General features: G+C 34.4%; 1 protein-coding gene across 1 annotated transcript; it reads left to right on the forward strand.

The window, feature by feature from the left end:
• The first annotated feature begins 7226 nt into the window (after positions 1–7226).
• On the forward strand, positions 7227–15629 carry LOC107788073 (uncharacterized). Its single transcript, XM_016609723.2, has 5 exons — positions 7227–8107; positions 8188–8308; positions 13014–13297; positions 14060–14287; positions 14933–15629. The coding sequence occupies exons 1-5, from the start codon at positions 7790–7792 to the stop codon at positions 15446–15448; spliced, it is 1467 nt and encodes a 488-aa protein (XP_016465209.1). The 5' UTR covers positions 7227–7789; the 3' UTR covers positions 15449–15629.
• Positions 15630–18035: the final 2406 nt, after the last annotated feature.

The following is an 18035-nucleotide window of genomic DNA, read 5'->3' on the forward strand; positions in this document are numbered from 1 at the left end:
CAATTTTACAATTAAAACCCCGACCCACACCCTATCAACCCATGCCCAAACCCGAAACCCACCTACCCTATTTAATCTCGACCGTTGATCTCCCAAATCAACGGTCCACGTTATATCTTTCCTTTTTTCATCCAACGACCCCCCAAACCCTACCCCATTCTCTCATTTGCACCGCCCTTGAATCCGTTCCTCTCCAAATTCTCTCTAAGACCTAAACCTAACCCTAAAACGCCATCACCGGGTGTGAACCCCTCCTACGATGTTTCTATGTCTTCTCCGACCGGACCTGGTCTTCCACATGCCATGACTCTTCGATTTCTTCGATCCTTGAGATTTTCTCAAGGGAACCACAATTGGTTCTGGTTTGGAACTTTGTTTATCAGCCTGTCTCAGGCCATTTTTCGTTTGTGAGTAAGAACTTCTTCTTGTTTTATTATGGATCTATGAGTTCTTGACCTATTCTATCATCTCTACTACTTTTCTGGAAACCCTAGCTTTAAATCCTCCGACTTTTTAGATCTGTGATGGATCTATGTGTCTTTTAAGGTTCTCACCTATTTTTCTCAAAAGATTTCTCTGATTTCAAACGATTTCTTCATTTTCCAGACTAGGGTTTCAAAACCCTTTTGCAAAAACGATTTCTTTCTGATTTTTAGCAATTACTTTGTGATTTTTAGCATGTTTAAACATCACTTGAGTCTTACCTTTTGCTCGATTCATTTTTGTTAAGAAACCCTAATACTTCTGGGTTCGATTTGAAGTTTGAGTCCGTTTGCGATGTGTTTGCATGTCTCTCATGAACATTCTCTAGGTTTCATATATGTTCTATATGCTTTTGTGCTTCCTGCTCTAATTTGTTCTTAGGGTTTCTCTGATTTTGTTCAACACATGTTATTTATCGTTTAATAGGTCCGACTATTTGTTTTATTGATTGTTCACATAATTTATATTGATTTTGTGTAATCTCCTTAGACCTACGATATCTTCCTTGAATATGTGATTTCGTATATTTTTCTTGTAATTTTGTACTGATTTTTTGAATTGCCTCTTTAATTTTGTGATATTTTCCTTAGTTAGTGCTGATTCCCTGCAATTTTTAATCTCATTCGTGATTCTTTGAACTAACTTTGAGAATTAAAATTGTACTCTACCTTATTTATGTGCACAAATATGCTGTTAGTTATTTAACGTGTACTTTTCTTACTTGAAAATATTCGGTATTTAGTTCTTTTTACATGTTACATGCTTTTACTACTCCTACTTTGGTAAAATCAGTCTTATAAGTAATTCTTTTCCCTATTTGATACAACTTGTACCCGTTTGAACTATGACTCCCTAATTGAAGGGAGTCCGGGTCTTTAATTGATTCTGATTTGTATTATTTCTACAATTGTGCTAAGTAAGTACTTATTACCTTATTTTCCTGCCTGTTCTCAGACTATAAATGTTCTACCCCCTCTTTAGCATAGGACGAACAAATTACAATGTTCTGAACTCTCTTTTACACACATACATACTCTCTTACTTGATACTCAGTCGGCTGCAAGCCAAAACTGAGTGGTTACATTGCTCTACTACTCTACTGCTCTACTACTCTACTGCTCTACACACTACTGCTCTACTTCTCTTCATTGTACTGTTCTTTACTCCTACTCTTCACTTATTCTCTCATTTTTACTGGTATGTCTTCAGTTTAACTTACAGCATCCAAAACAACATGTCTCTATTTGTATTGCACTTCCTTTTGTTTCTCTTATGCTTCTACTTGTGGTTCTGCTGTCTCCCTTGCAAATAGCATGCCTATTTTGCCATGTGATTACCCCTTCCCTGTAATTCAACATGTCTACTGCTTTCTTACATTTTTCAACTACTTTTCTGCCCTACCTCCTAACCCCCAATACATTGTAAGCATATGTTTGTGACACCTAGTCATTATATGACCCTTCCCCCTTCCCCCCTAAACCTAATGAGTAACTCTGTTTAGCGCCTCTTAATCTAATACTGTTAAGCTCCTGGCATGAACCTTTTGTGATAGACTATTGCTGTGAATATTTAAGTTCTGTAGTACTTCTATGGTGTTAACCTGTGTGCAAATATGCTACTTGTCCCCAATTTCTCCTTTCCCTGTATGTGTTTGAACTATGCATGTTGATTTGGTTTTGAGTTGTTGATTGTCCTGTTTCTTTTCTTCTTCAAACTGGTTTTCACCAAGGCAAACTCTTCCATTGGATTTCCAAAACTTATTTCAAACTAATCATTGTCAAAACTATTTCCAACTCAACTCTTTTAAATCTATGTCAAGCACTCTCACATATATTCTTAGACTACTAGGTTCTGCCCCTTTTGGGTGAGCCTTGCCTTGGGACCCTTGAGCTCCCTCTGAACTTGGACACATAAAAGCTGGTCTTTCCACACTGCACTTACTCTATATTGGCTATGAAATCTGGGTGTGAGCACTGTCCGGGATCCCTTGAGGTCCTTAGGGAACTCTGACACACCTAGATATGAGAAAGACTATGAAACAATCTTGGCACTTGAGGTAATTTATTACATAACTCAGGGAGGAAGTCCTAATCAGGTGCTGAAAGTCTGGGCCTGTTTCAGGCTCTCTATAGTGTAATTTTTACCTTTCTTATGTAATTCATTTCAGTATTGGTCTGTAATAATTTGTAAACGACTCTGGGGTTGGATAGTGAAAAGGAGTGGGTAATACACATGCTGTAGTATAATCTAGGGTAGAAACCATATTCCTAGGTTTACTTTTTCTATGCACAATAGCAGCCATGTTTAGGTACAACATGCCAAGCATACCATGCATTAGATATCATGCTATTTAGGATTTATATGTACTGTTTTTAGCATCTCATCCACACTTTGAAATCCTGTCTATAGGGTAGATAATAACAATAAAATAAGCTGCTATTATGTGATTCTGCCCACGTAAACATATTCTGAAATTTCATTTAGAAATCCTGCCTTAGGGTAAACATGTTAACACAATTTGTTATTCATGCACTCACCATATTGCAACCATGCTCCACACTTAGAAATCCTGCTTTAGGTAAAATAACTTCCAAACTGTTTTAATAATTCTGGTCACTCCTGCATATTATTTTACGCTTAGACAAGTCTTAGGTAATCAACTTAAAATAAAACCAGAATTGTCTTTGTGATTCATGTTTAACTGTCAACGTGTCAAAATCAGTAGGCAAGCCTGATTCGGACTTCTTTTCTAAGTCATGTAATAAATCTGGTTCTACTGTTATCACTTAGATACCATGCTTTAGAATTCCGAGTTCAAACGTGGACCTTATTTGTGTATGAGTCGTGTTGTCTATGTGCACTATTTGTGGAGATGTATCTAAGCCTTCTATCTGTTTTCTATATTTTCCCCCTAAATGCGGTCCTATGTATTCTTATTTGTCGCCTAGTATTTTGCCTTTAAAAAACCTGAGGATCTGCCTAGAACCCCCTTTTTATAGGATAGTAGTCCTAAATTCCTTCGGGACTGGTAGGAATGGACAGGTAACAACATGCAATAGAGGTCGAGACCAACACTACAAAAAATTGGATTTAGCTACGAATGTCGTCGCTAAATAGCCCGTAGCTAGCAAAATTTCTTGCTAATCCATCGCTAATTTGTCGCTAAATGAGATTAGCGACGAATTTTACTGTTTAGCTACGAAATTTGTCCGTCGCTACAACCAGATTTTTTAGCAGTGCAACCTTCGCTTTAATTACCTTCACGGGTCGGGAAAGGGTAGATATGGATATGATGACCGGTGCGCTAATGCCACGTGTAGCCCCTCTTTTTAGGAGTGTCATACCGGGTATTGCATTGATGTGATCCATATTATAAACAAACCTAGGACACCCCCTTTTACATTCACGAATATGCTTAGATTGTAATTCTTTTCAAAAATCTCGCTTTTTCACTAATTGTTTTTTTGGAACACTTGTGTATTTAAACTTAAATCCCCTACTATTTGAGCCATACTTGTTTATTTGCTACTTGTACTTCACAAAAACTGTTTGGCCGGGAACCACACTAGTGGATCCTGAGGGGTGCCTAACACCTTCCCCTTAGGATAATTTCAAGCCCTTACCCTATCTCTGGTTACCAAACGTAGTTATAAATGAACCCCATAGGTGTCCTAACGCACCTTAAATCGTAGGTGGCGACTCTTCAAAAATGCAAACCCTTTTTTCAAAAGGAAAGAGTTGTCCCAACCAAAAATGTCATAAATCCAATTTCGCGATGACAAAGGGGGCACGACATCGACCATTAATAAATTTGACAGTAATTGAGTTCACATTCAAATATTTATAGATATTTAGTGAATTTTTCTTAAAACATTTCTTTATAATTTTTAGGTATAAATTGAATTTTCATGGTTTCACCAACATATAATATCAACATATACAATTAGTATTCATTACTGCATACTACTTATGGTAGAGAGCGCTTCCACATTAATAGGTCTTACTTGAATTCAAATTAATTTGATGCCCCAATGCAGATAACGGACATCAATAAAATTATAAAAATCAAAAAACAAAAGATAAAGTTCAGGGCCGTTGATATTTTTCTTAATCTCCATATACTCATAAGCTTCACCTCGAAACTCAAACGTGCAGAACTAATTAGAGGCGGGCATCGGTCGGTTCGATTCGGTTGTGAATATTATCGGTTTGACATATCGGTTAACGGTTTATAAGTATGCAAAATCGATAAGCGAACTGATAAGAAATTGGTTATCGGTTATCGGTTAATCGGTTATCAACCGTTATCGGTTTACCCGATAAAATAACTCAATCTAGATCAAAACTTCTTCAGAAGCTCGCAACTAAAGATTTTCTTAATGTGTTAGCCCTTTAAACATAAGATGTCAAAATGTAGCTAATTAGGAGTGGAACAACAAACAACAAATAACCACAACCATAGGATAAACAACAAACAACAAGTCCTAGATGTATGTATATACTTAAGGATAAAGTCGTAGTTTTATTAATTCTTATTAGGTTATTGGTTAACCCATTAAGAAAATTGGCAAACTGAGGCCCGAACCGATAACTTAATAATGAAAAAATTCTGGGAAATTTGCATCTATACACACTTTTTGGGTCACGTTTTAATTTGTGCCCGCTTTGCAAAAAAAATTGCAAGCGTACCTACTTTTTTCGCATAACTTCAGTATACAAAGTTGAAATAGCAAAGGCAATCACGCAAAGCTTCAGCATTCTACTAGACAGGCCTGAAGTAGCAAAGGCAGTGCTGAAGTTTTTTTGTCCTGGATAAGATGCTGAAGTTATTTAGTTCATTTGTAAAAACTTCAGCACTAAAATAGCTGAAGTTTTTTTTTGTCCTGAATTCATTAGTTTTGTTATAAAGCTTTTTCAAAACTTCAGCAGAAGATGCTGAAGTTATTTAGTTCATTTGTAAAAACTTCAGCACTAAATAAGCTGAAGTTTTTTTTGTCTTGGATAAGCTTTTTCAAAAACTTCAGCAGAAGATGCTGAAGTTATTTAGTTCATTTGTAAAAATTTCAGCACTATATAAGCTGAAGTTGAATCCATAAGACCATAAGCAAAAACTTGAATCCCAGTATTTCCAAGTGAAGCAGCAGCCAACTCAAGATGAAAAAGGAGACAATAATTACATGCGACTAAAATACAAGTTTAATACCAGTTCAATATCTTTCCATGAATCTGACAGAATTAGTTTATTCAAAATAAGAAGTAATGGGTCAGTTTCCATATAGTTCATCATAAATGTAAAATAGTATTGCGAGAGATTAAAAAATATACGGATTATTTGTCTGCTTGCCTAGTCGAGGTAGAAAGTTATATTCTTTTATTATTTGTTGTTTGATTTCTTTGTTCAGGTTGCACTAAAAGCGAAATTAATCATAGTGCCTTTCAGTTGTTAATAGAAGAAGAAGAAAACGAAGGAGGAGGAGAAATGGACTGAAGTTGTTTAAAAACTGAGTACAAATAATGAGTATAGGTTAAATAGGGGAGACCAAATAGGGCGCCCTGTGCAATTTTTACAAAAATTCTAAACCGTTACCGAACTGTTAACCCAATAACCCGATATCGATAATCCAATAAGCTTTTATCCGATATATGTCCGGCCCTAGAACTAATCTTCAAGAATAGTTAAAAGAAAATCACTATTCAAGATTCAAGTTTTTTTTTGAATAAGACAATTAAAATATTCAGTTAGTATATTCTTCCCTCATCGTAGGCATAAAGGTTTTGGGAACATATCCCTCTGTCCTTAAATTTATCTGTCTTTTCAGTTAGTATATTATATTCTTCCATCATAGTTGGCATTTTTGTAAACCAACTTGCATCTAATAGAATTATTGTTCTTGAGAGTTGAAACTTCCACAAAAATGATAAAATACGACTGCTCCAAGTTTCTCGAAAACTTTTTTAGAAATATTAAGTTTACTATTCTGCAAGCTAAGATTAAAAATGATTTTTCTAATAAGACTTTTCAAAAGTGAAAGTTCTACAAATTTAAATTTTTATTAAAAGAAATTTCAAAAGAAATGACTTAATTAACTAAGATAATATTTACTCCATTCACTTTTACTTATCCATTATTGATTTTCCGCACCCTTAAGAAATATAATAAATAAAGTACATAATTTACTATAATACCCATATTAATTGGTGTATATTCTTAATGGATTTGGAATGAGTAATCAATGTTAAGAGCAAAATAAAAAATAAAAAAATTATTTTTCTATTGTTATACGAAAAGTAACAAGTAAAAATAAAAATATATTTTTAGAATACTTGACAACTAAAAGTGAACGGATGGAGTAGTATTTAAGCTTATTGTTCTTTTTTATAGCATTTGTAACCTTAATTATGTCTGCTCTTGACTTCATAGAAATTATGAAGTCTTTGCTTGCATTAGAACGACAAAGATGAAGTCAAGGGCTTAGTATTTAATATTCTAGTGCATGTTTTGAAGTAAAAACAAAAGAAAGAACTAAAAAAGACTTTTACAACTTCCATGAAATTAGATATCTTTGCGTATTTAAATTTCCCAACTCTCCTCCATATTTGACTTCCATTCTTCATCTTCTCTCTTTTTCTCCATTAATATTCTCTTCCCTAAGCTTCTCCAAATTAAACAACCTCAACTACCATGCACCCCTAGCCCCCCCCCCCCCCCCCCCCAAAAAAAAAAATCATTTTTTTCTATATTCTTTTTTTTTAATAGAAAATATAGTTTATATTTTTTTCTTCAAAAAAACCCATTTAAAGATCTTCATCACCTTAGTCTCTTCTCTTTCTCTATTATTTTCTCCCTTAACTTCTCCAAGAAATCCTCAATCCAACCAACTTCTCTCTCTTACCTTTTCTAAAAAGATTCTTTTTAAAAAAAAAATCAAAAACCCATTTTTATCTATTAAGCTTTCACAAGAAAAACACCCCTTTTAGTTCTTTTTATTTTGTTTTTCAAGAAATGAAGTGATTTAGGTTTTCAATCAAAAACCCAACTTAGATCTTCATTACCTTATTCTCTCCTCTCTCCTTTCTTTATTATTTTCTTCCCTAAACTTCTCCAAGAAAACCTCAAAAGGTCCTTTTTATGTTTGTTTCAATGAAATGGAGAGATTTAGGTTTTAATAAAAAAAAACCAACTTAGATCTTCATAACCTTATTCTTCCCTCTCCTATCTTTATTATTTTCCTCCCTAAACTTTGATCTATTAAGCTTTCACAACAAAAAACACAGCTATATATATATTGTCCAAATTACAAAAGAAATGCCCATGGAACGTTCAAACTCATCCAGAAGCACAAACTCTTCATTCTCAACAACATCAAGAGTAAGTTCTTCATCTTCAGTTTTATCTATACAATGCTTAAAAGGAAGCTCAAAATCCGATGAATGGACCGAAAACATGCTACAAACGGGCGATATTGTGGAGTCGCTTCGGTTAGGGAACATGATTCTCAAATCACCATTCAAGAATGGAAAAAATGGGATTCAAAAGATCATGCATACTTCTTTTAAAGCTAAGGAGACTTCAATATGTGTCCGAGTTCGACGTGGATCTGATGAGTCATTCACCGAGTTACAGGTACTGAAATCGCAGTACTTCTGCCTGCTTTGATATCATATTAGGAAAAATATGATTTTAATTATATTATGTCTCGACAGGCATGTATCGTTCCGAACGAGTTTGCCGGAAGGAAACAGTATATGCTTAGGGCTATTGATGATCCAAACTATGCCGTTGGTTTTGTTGATCGGACAGAAATGGAGTGTTTGGAATTACAAGGTACGAATTTATGGTTGACTTTTCTTTGTTTTTGACTTTTTGGTTCTTTTCTACAGTAGTAGTTTGATTACTATTCCTTCGACGTTTGCTGATACAACTTGCTTTGTTTCACACGTTTTAGTAGACTTTGTCTGCCTATTTTGCATTTATTTTGAAATATTTCTATCTTTTTTTAAAGAAAAGCTAAAAATAGGATTAATGAGCATTATCTTTGCATTCGAGAATCGATTTAACTCGTATTTTTCTAGTTGTGTTATGTAATGAGACAGAATTCTTTTTCTTTTTCTAAGTTTTGGTGAATAAAATTATCTGATATTTAGAAAGTAATATTTACTTGATAGTGTCATATATATAAGATTTAAGATGATAACTAAGCAAATTATCTCACGTATTGAGAAATTCGGAAATACGTGAGATATAACTCAAAATGATTAAATTTGGAGATCTTTGACTGTTTTCCGAATTGTGCTATCGATTTTTGACAAAATTATAGGAGTAACTCCGTAACATAAAACATCTTATTATCTGAATTATTGTATATTTTGTATTCCTAAAAACATCTTATTATTGACTGAATTATTGTATATATTTTGTATATTTTTATCAAAACCAAACTAAAACAACTATATGAGTTTGGATTGGTTTGTCTTTGTCGGGTTTATAGGATTTTTTGCTACATGAATATTATTTCAATATTACTTTGTTGAAGTTTTGATAAGTAAAAATATGTTTACTAAAAATTTAAAAAACAAACAAACATATGATCTATTACAAAATTCTTATGCATGGGAGAACTTTTTTTTTAGTAACACATGATATTTACTTTTTAGTTGTCTAAGAATAATTTTTCGTTGATGTACATTTCAAGATTAGCTGAATTTAATAAAACATAAAATTAATATGATACCTAAATAATGATATGTTCTATTTAATTTGATATTATGAAAATACCATTCAAATTCGAAAAAAAATATAAAAATTTAATAGATCTGATATATATATGAATCTGGAAGAACAAAGAGATTGGCGCATTTCAATAACACTTGATAAGAGAGTGATGATATAATCCATTAATTAAAGTAAGTCAAAATGGAATATTTTATATTCTATTAAGTATTACATCACTTAAGAAATTCCAAATATTTCTAGATATTTTTTAAAGAAAATTCTATATAAAGTCTTAAATGTATATATAAAAATTATATATTTATATGTCAGTTTGGTTTGAATTTTTTTATTCAATACCAAATCAAATCAAACCAAACCTAAATCGAATTTTTTTATCTGCTTGATTTGACTTTTTGATTTGGTGTGATTTTCCGGTTCGGTTTGTACACCCTACCTAAGATATAGGAGTTGTTGACTTTAGTTTGACGAACTACCAGAAATTGAGAAATTTTATTTCAGCAAAAGAAAGAACTTGTTCATCATTATTATGTTCTTTATTGAATAATATACCATTTCTCAAGAAAATTAATTTCGTCTTACTTAGGTCAAATGTTCATATTATGTCGAAACTTGGAATTCAAATAGAAAGACAATGTAAAACACATTACTTAAGGATTCAATTTAGTTATATCCATCGATAGTGTAATTTTTTTTAATTATTAATGAAATTTAAGCTGTTGTAAATAGTCAATCGTGTAATTTTTCTGACTACTAATAATTCCAATTGTTATGTATTAGTTGTAATTGTTCTTTAAAAGACTATCAATATATAAAAGTTAAACGCTCCATTAAATTGCTGAATATATATGAAGCATTTATTTTTCTTAAAAAATATCCAAGAATATGCACGCAAGCTAGCCGGACTACGGTTATAAAAAAATAAAAATCCAAGAATATGCCGTATGCAATGATATATCTTGCACTTAATTATCTTATCTTCTGATACATGTTCTATATCTTTAATCTTAGAATTAGTTGTTGAATGTTTTCTTATAACACAAGCTACAAATATCTTGTCTACCATTTCGAAAATTGAAAATGAACAAACTTGTGAGAATACACAAAGTTTTCAAATGTTTGACAAAGTTATTTAAAAATCCAAGTTGGAATTAATTAATCCGATATCATTTTCAAGGCCTTTTCTTTTTGTTGGTAAGTTATATATATTTTTCAGAAAATATTATAATTATGGTTGTTGTCATGCATGCCCTTTGACTAGGTATTTGTCTAACCTCTCAACGATTTTTTTTTTTAAATTTTGTAATTGATATCTTGTCACATTGACAAAGATATATGCATTAAACCAGCTTTGTCTACATGGTCTGTCCAAGGGTCCAAATTTGATAGCTAACTAATAGCTTCAAAATCAGATTAAATAATGGAAAATAAAGGATCTCAGGGTTTAAAAAATCAATAAGTGATCATTACAACGAATTATATTAACTTATCGCGATTAAATAATACAATGAGATGAGAATATATATATATATATATATATATATATATATATATATATATATATATATATATATATATATAGTGGACGGCGTGCCACACGAGGGGCTATGATGTGTCCAAAGAACTAAGCACACCAATTCTGACAGTGATCAGTATTTATATGATATGATTTGCAAATAGTTCGTAGAAAATTATACAAGTTTATTTTAGTGCCATTATTAGACCAACTGTTTAACTAAGGGGGCCAGCTTAATAATTTTAAAGGGTTATTTTACAAACTTTAATCGGATATATCTAAGATTAGGATATTAAAATTCTCAAATGGATTCATCAATGAGAATTTATATCTTTTATTTGGAAGCAAAAGTTGTTGCTAAAGTCATAATCAAGGACAAGTTAATCAAGGGAAAAAGGGAGAAAAAGGTTATAAGTCGCAATAATTATTTGTGAATATTGCACACGAAATTATTCACAACTAAAAAAGGATAGCTCGGTGCACAAAGCATCCCGCATTCATGCAGCGTCCTAGAAAGGGCCGCACCCCAAACAGGGGCGAAGCTACACTTTGGTACTAAGTTGCTCCGACATGACAGTTTAGGTGCCGTACCCATGTCGATACGACACTAGTATGAGTGTGTGTATAGGATCCGTACCGGATTTGGTCAAATAATTTTGGGTACTTTGACCTCAACGGACGAAAAAATTCGAGACGATACACAATTTAATTCCCGAAATCAAAACCAATACTAGGATAAATTTGAATAAAATAGCATATCTTATCTAGGAAATCAATCCTTTACTTATTTGAAACTTGAGAATAAAAAGAAAATCACACTTTATAATGTAAAAATTGCACGGGTCCATTTAACCTATATTCATTTTTTTAAAACTTTTAATTTATATCCACTTGGCAATCATCACGTAAGAACAACTGGGCTCTCTACTTCATATTTATGGCAATCATCCCATGAACTGAAGTTCCATAGCAGCACCAACAGCAGAAGTAGGGAGCCCAATTATTCTTATGTGAAATTTTTCCTATTTTATCTGCTTTGGATTGGATTGTGCATAGATAGATTTGTTAGATGATAACAATGGGGCCGTTCGACAGTCCTTCCATTCTAAGCAAATTTATCGAAAAGTTTCTGAAACCAAGATGATGGTTTGTAGGAAACAACAGTTGGCGATAAGCACCATGGAGTTTATGAAACCATTTCTAGTTTTCTTTTTCCCTTTAGAGTACGACTTTATTCTTCTTGTTTTTAGTGTGCTGCTTTACTTGGACTTGCCAAAAGAAATGGTGCTTCTATCTGCTTTGGATGGGATTGAACATGCTGAAGTTAATCAAATATAGAACAAAAACTTCAGCTCTAGAAGTTCCTCAGTTACAAAACAAAAACTTCAGCTCTAGAGCTGAAATTCGCCAGCTACAAATAAAAACTTCAGTTCTAGAGCTGAAATTCGCCAGCTACAAACAAAAACTTCAGTTCTAGAGCTGAAGTTCGCCAGTTACAAAACAAAAACTTCAGCTCTAGAGCTGAAGTTCGCCAGTTACAAATTCGCCAGTTACAAAACAAAAACTTCAGTTCTAGAGCTGAACTTCAGGCCCGACTACTAGAATGCTGAAGTTTTGCGTGATTGCCTTTGCTACTTCAGCCCTGTATGCTGAAGTTATGCGAAAAAGCGGGCACGCTTATAATTTTTTTTTGCAAAGCGGGCACAAGTTAAAACATGACACAAAAAGCGGGTATAGATGCAAATGCCCCCTTTATAAGCTATACATAAGTATTCCATAAAATTTTTCATAATTTAGTGATATTTTTTATATTTTTATTTTTTAGAATTATTTTTAGCCGGATCCCCGCACCCGTATTTATACTAGGATTCGTATCCCCGAATCTTAGAATTTACACCTCGAAGGATCCGACTTCTAGATTTGCACTCATTTCGAACACTTGAACCCGTGTGCGAGCAACTTACCTTTGGTAAGGGTGGTCAATTGATCACCCTTTGTCGGAAAATTATACTGCATATATAGATAAAATATCAGGTTTTAGAGGTACATAATATATTGAACACCCTTTGTTAGTTTTTTTTTTTACTTCTTTCAAGTTTGAACATCCTTGTGAAAATTCCTGGCTTCGCCATTGACCCCAAGGGGTGTGATGTAGACAACCTACCCTAATACAAACATTAATGATTGCTACCATGGCTCGAATCCGTAACTTATACCCACACGGAGATAACTTTACCGTTGCAATACTCTAACTCAAATACAAATGTTATTATATAAATGCAGCTTCAAGGAAATCAAGAATGGTGACAGCATTAACAAGGACTCCACTTCAAGAAGGATATGTTAGTTATCCATGGGAGAAGAGAATGAATGAGTTGCTAGCAGTTCCAAATTCAAGTAGTTTTTACTCTCTGCTTCTCTTGCCAAAAGCCTCAGACAAAGTTTCTATTCATTACAATGATTTAGAAGACACTCTTTCTCGAGCAAATGCTTGGCTTAATGCTTCTCAAGCTTCTGGTGTTCCCATTGTGTTCATGAATATCCAGACTGAGTCTCTACTTACCAAGGTAAATATTCATATGTTCTTTATTTGGGTTTAACTTCTATACACCATCAGTTTTACAAGAACTTTAACACAATAAAAAAAGATAGCACGTAGGGTTAGGGGAAGGGCAGTACCCCAAGAGATGTGATGTAGACAGCCTACCCTAATGCAAGCATTAGTAGTTTCTTCCACTGCTCGAACCGTGAACAATATAATTTTACCGTTGCGCTAATGTTCCCCTTCAACTTTAACACTATCAGATCACCTTTACTATAGTACGATCCATAAGAAATAAGATTAGTAACCTGAGAAATAAGTCAAGTTATAATATATATAGTGATATTGGTAAAAATTCTTTACACTGAATCTAATATACACTGATAATGTAAAGTTTTTACACCATCAGTGCATTTTAACCCTTTCTAGCAGGGACCTTTTCTTATATGCACCGACAATGTAAACGATTTTTGCACTATTGGTATATTCTAACCAATCATAGCAGGAAATCACTTTTACAGGTCACAAATCCTATTATGTACGGACTATTCACATATAGTTACATTTAAGTGACCTGTAAAAATTTCTATACAAGTTAAACTCTTACCAAATATGCACATTCCTATAGAATACATACTGGTAGTTGAGTCCATATAAGATGTAACATAGCTCTAAAGTTCTCATAATATTGATGTTTAATACTTTGCTACAAATGTGAAATACAATAATTTTCTATGTAAAATCAACTAATGACAAATAACTTTCTTCTTTTCTGTTTTCCTCTTAGATATCAGGGGAGACAGCTTCTTGCACAGTAAATGCAGGATCACTTTCTGATTTAACAAACCTTGCAAATGCAAGTTTATATGGCTTTGAAGATTACCATGGAGTTGATATTGGTGTTGTCCGAGCAGTTCGTCTTTGGTTTTCCCCTCTTGGTGGAGAAATTCCTATTGAGATCAAAATCAAAGAAACTGATGTCAAACTTGGCTTTGCCATCAGCAGAACTGAAGAGGTAAAGTTACTTCCATTTTCCATCACTTATTACAAACTTCTTAGTTTTGAGTCGTTGTGTTAGGACAATACAACTACGAGAACTGGTCGTCCTAATGCTACAGTCAAACCTATTGTAGTTGTCCTTATTACCACTTTTTGAGTGGTTGCGTCAGGGAGTACAACTACGAGGTTGTCCTAATGCTGCAGTAGGTCAAACCTTAGTTGTCTTTAGTACCATTTTTTGAGTCAGTTGTGTTAGAGCTATACAACTACGAGAATTGGTCGTCCTAACGCTACAGCCAAAAATATAGTTATATATAATAGTTAAATTGACTGTATGCAGACCTTGCCCCTACCTTATTAAGGTTGAGAGACTGTTAAATAAGAATTTTTATATTGTCACTGGGGTGGAGAGGATAGTGTGTACGATTGACTGTATGCAGACCTTGCCCCTACCTTATTAAGGTTGAGAGACTGTTTCCATATATAATAGTTAAATTCTGATATAAATAATAATTAGTCTGGTTCAAAATTAGAACATATACATAGATTCACATGACATTTGCTTTATGTGAAACTTCACTGAACCATATTAAGTTTCTACTTTTTGCTCTTCATATTCTTCTTCTTATTTATTGACTAATTTTTTTTTAATATTCTATAGGGCTTCATTCACATATCATCAGTCATTGAAGGTGATGAGGATACACCATCCTCAAGATCAGGCCTTATCAATCTATACAAAGAAGCAGCCAAAGAGTGCAAGCTTTTAGTTGTATCAAGAATATCCAACCAAAAGGTCCTTCCATGGATTGTTTCTCCGACAGGGGCGGTCCGATGCTTCGACACTGTCTCTCTCAGCCAAAAACTCTCGTTGCATCGCCACGCAAAGGTTCCCATTCTCATGCACGTGTTTCTTTGGGACCGATCAGTCCCAGTGCCAGGCGGTGGCACCTTTACTCGGTCAAGGAATATTTCCCCGACCATGCTGCCACCGTTGCCACCTGAAGTTCGGTTGGCACGCCAACCGAATGAGAATCAGGTGATGCCATTGCCTCCAGAAGTTGAAGATGAGAGAGGAAGCCATAGTGATGGATCAGAGCTAAGGCTTGACAGGGACACTGCAGGGGAATCTTCTTTTCGTTTCCATGATTTTTCTCTACCAAATAATTGGGTGTAGTAAGTTTCTATTCATGTTATTTGATGTACATAGGGAAGTTATTAATTAATGATGTAACATTGAGAAGGCAATGCTTGAGTCAAGGATGTTGGACTTAATTAAAAGCTAACATCTGACACAAAACAGATAGATGTAAATGTTTTATGAGTTATTGAGGCTTTGTTGGTATAGTAGACCAGTTATTGCAAGTCCAAAACAATCATGTTTTCCTTTGATATTGACCTGAATTGTGTTTCCAGATATTGACCAGTTATGAGCCCAACTATCAAGTTATTGTTCGCTTTGGTCAATCTTGGGAGCCTCGCCTCGTGGTTTTGTTTCCTTTGATATTAACTTAAAAGGCGTCTCGATAGTTGAATTCCTAATTCTGTCTTATATATATGACCCCTAAAGCCCTAACTTACCCTTCCCAGTCCGATATGAGTTTGTCTAAGCAAAGCTTCACAGCAAATCACCTTTCGAGTTCAATCACCAGCGGTTTGAGGACCATTAGAAACACCTATCCTCGCTGAGGTTTCCCCCACCACCTTATTAGGAAAGGTATCGACTCTGATACTGAATGAGAAGGCAATGCAGGAATCAAAGATGCTAGGACTTCAATGAAAGCTAACCTCTGATACAAAGCAGATAAATTTAAATGTTCTTGAGCCATTGCAAAATTCACCAGATTATTAACAGATTTTGGGCATAATTGAGATGAATACTGCAAAGGACAATGCTGTTTTAGGTGTAGAACAACAAAATTGCTGGAATTTCACCTAGCTAAGAAACCTCACTGAACAAAGAAGGAAAAAACCAGCTGAATTACTCAAACAGGCCAAAGAGCAAATCGAGTATAAGCGGCCGGCCCAATCCTGGAGGTCCGAAACCGCACTGGGGTAGGTTGCTACGGCTAAAAAAGCAAGAGAAATAGAGTTAGATGCTTAGAGAAATATTGTCAAAGAGAAGCAAAGGAAGACCCGACAACACGTTTACTTACGCCCGCGTTCCACCTGTAGACATGTGATTTTTGCCCTTCCCCAAGATTTTTTATATTTTAGCGTAAAATATTTAATTTAGGCCTAATATAGCTATTTCAACTCATTTTTACTCTTTTACTTTATTTTATTACAAGAAAAATGAAAATTACAAAAAATATTTTAGTATGTATCTTTCAAAAAAAATACAAAAATAGAACCATATTTTCATCTTTATATAATTTTGAAAATAAAAAAATATATAATAGTTTCATGTTAGCTTTTGCATGGGGTAGTATTTTTTATCTTACTTTAAAATGAGTCAATTAAGGTGTTGGATCATAATTTTAAGAGTTTTAGAATCCAATTCTTGGCCCAATTCGAATTAGTCCATTAAGCCTAGGTGGAACAAAAACAAATAAAGAAGACTCTAAGGACTTAACACAAAAGACCTAGGGACTAATGAGCAAAATACACAAAAATACACCTAAACCTAGACTCCACCTATAAATTAATGCTTAAAAAAATCAAAAGGTGGAAAGAAGAACGCTAAAAAGGACTGGAAAAAGGCTGCGCCAAAAGGGAACGACCCCCACCCCCGTCTCCGTCTTCTCCAAACGACCCCCAGCGTTGCATCAGCTTCTTCAACATTAGAAGCACCAGGCGACCCCATTTTCGACCCAACCTTGAAGCCTAAGACACTAAAAAATCAAGCAGCTGAACAACAGGACCCCTCCCCCCTTCGGATTGTCTTCTTCGACTCCCTCGTTTGTTCATTTCTTCAGCAACAAGGACCGAAAAACAGAGACCATTTGGTTGTTCTTCTTCTTCAACCTATAGAGAACTATAATGCCTGGACCTAGACAGAAGTAGCCAAGCTTCATCACCTTCAGCCGTGCTTCATCACCTTCAATCGTCTCCCTGAAAATAAACAAGCATCTTCATCTTCCTTGAGCAGCGACCACGGACAGGACCTAGCGGAAAACAGATAAGACGAAGACGAAAATAGGGATACAACTTCACCCCTCCAAATCCCTCTCGCTCCTTCGTCTTTTCCGCCTCACCTCTATATCCGACGAGCCTCGCCGGAAGCCGGTTAGTACGCCATCTGTCATTCGAGTCTGTCGATTCCAATCGAGGCTCCGCTCGTCGTTCTTTGTTCGTTTCCGGATCTGTTCGTTTCCAACTGAGCCAATCTTTTGTAAGTTATTCGAATATAACTGTTACATCTACTTCTTTCATTGTTGTCTATGTCATTTTTAGACCATGCATCTGGTGTATGATATTATAACGACTGGTTAGGCCGTCTGTTTGTTGAAAATGAGAATCATGGCTGATTGTTGCATTTTGAAATTTCAAAGGATACCTTGTCTTCATAATACGTATTTGAACTCTCTGAAAGTAAAAGGCTTGAAATAATAAAGACTTACTACTTAATTCAAAGGAGTCACCTATCACCCGTTTTTTTAAAAAAGAAATTGTGCTTATGCTAGTAACTAGGCGAATTTTGTATTATTATTGGATATTCAAGGCTGGAAGCTAGTGAGTTTTGGAGTGTCATTGATTAATTTGGTGATATGATCCCATTGTTTGTGTAGTTATTTTTCATAGTTTTGAATTTGCTCATTTAA

This window comes from Nicotiana tabacum, chromosome 18 (assembly GCF_000715075.1).
Source record: "Nicotiana tabacum cultivar K326 chromosome 18, ASM71507v2, whole genome shotgun sequence".
Lineage (NCBI taxonomy): Eukaryota > Viridiplantae > Streptophyta > Magnoliopsida > Solanales > Solanaceae > Nicotiana > Nicotiana tabacum.

Coding starts and splice junctions, on each gene's coding strand:
- LOC107788073 (XM_016609723.2), top strand. CDS start 7,790: ATGCCCATGGAACGTTCAAACTCATCCAGAAGCACAAACTCTTCATTC. Junction 8,108..8,187: donor AGTCATTCACCGAGTTACAG/GTACTGAAATCG, acceptor ATGTCTCGACAG/GCATGTATCGTTCCGAACGA. Junction 14,288..14,932: donor CCATCAGCAGAACTGAAGAG/GTAAAGTTACTT, acceptor AATATTCTATAG/GGCTTCATTCACATATCATC.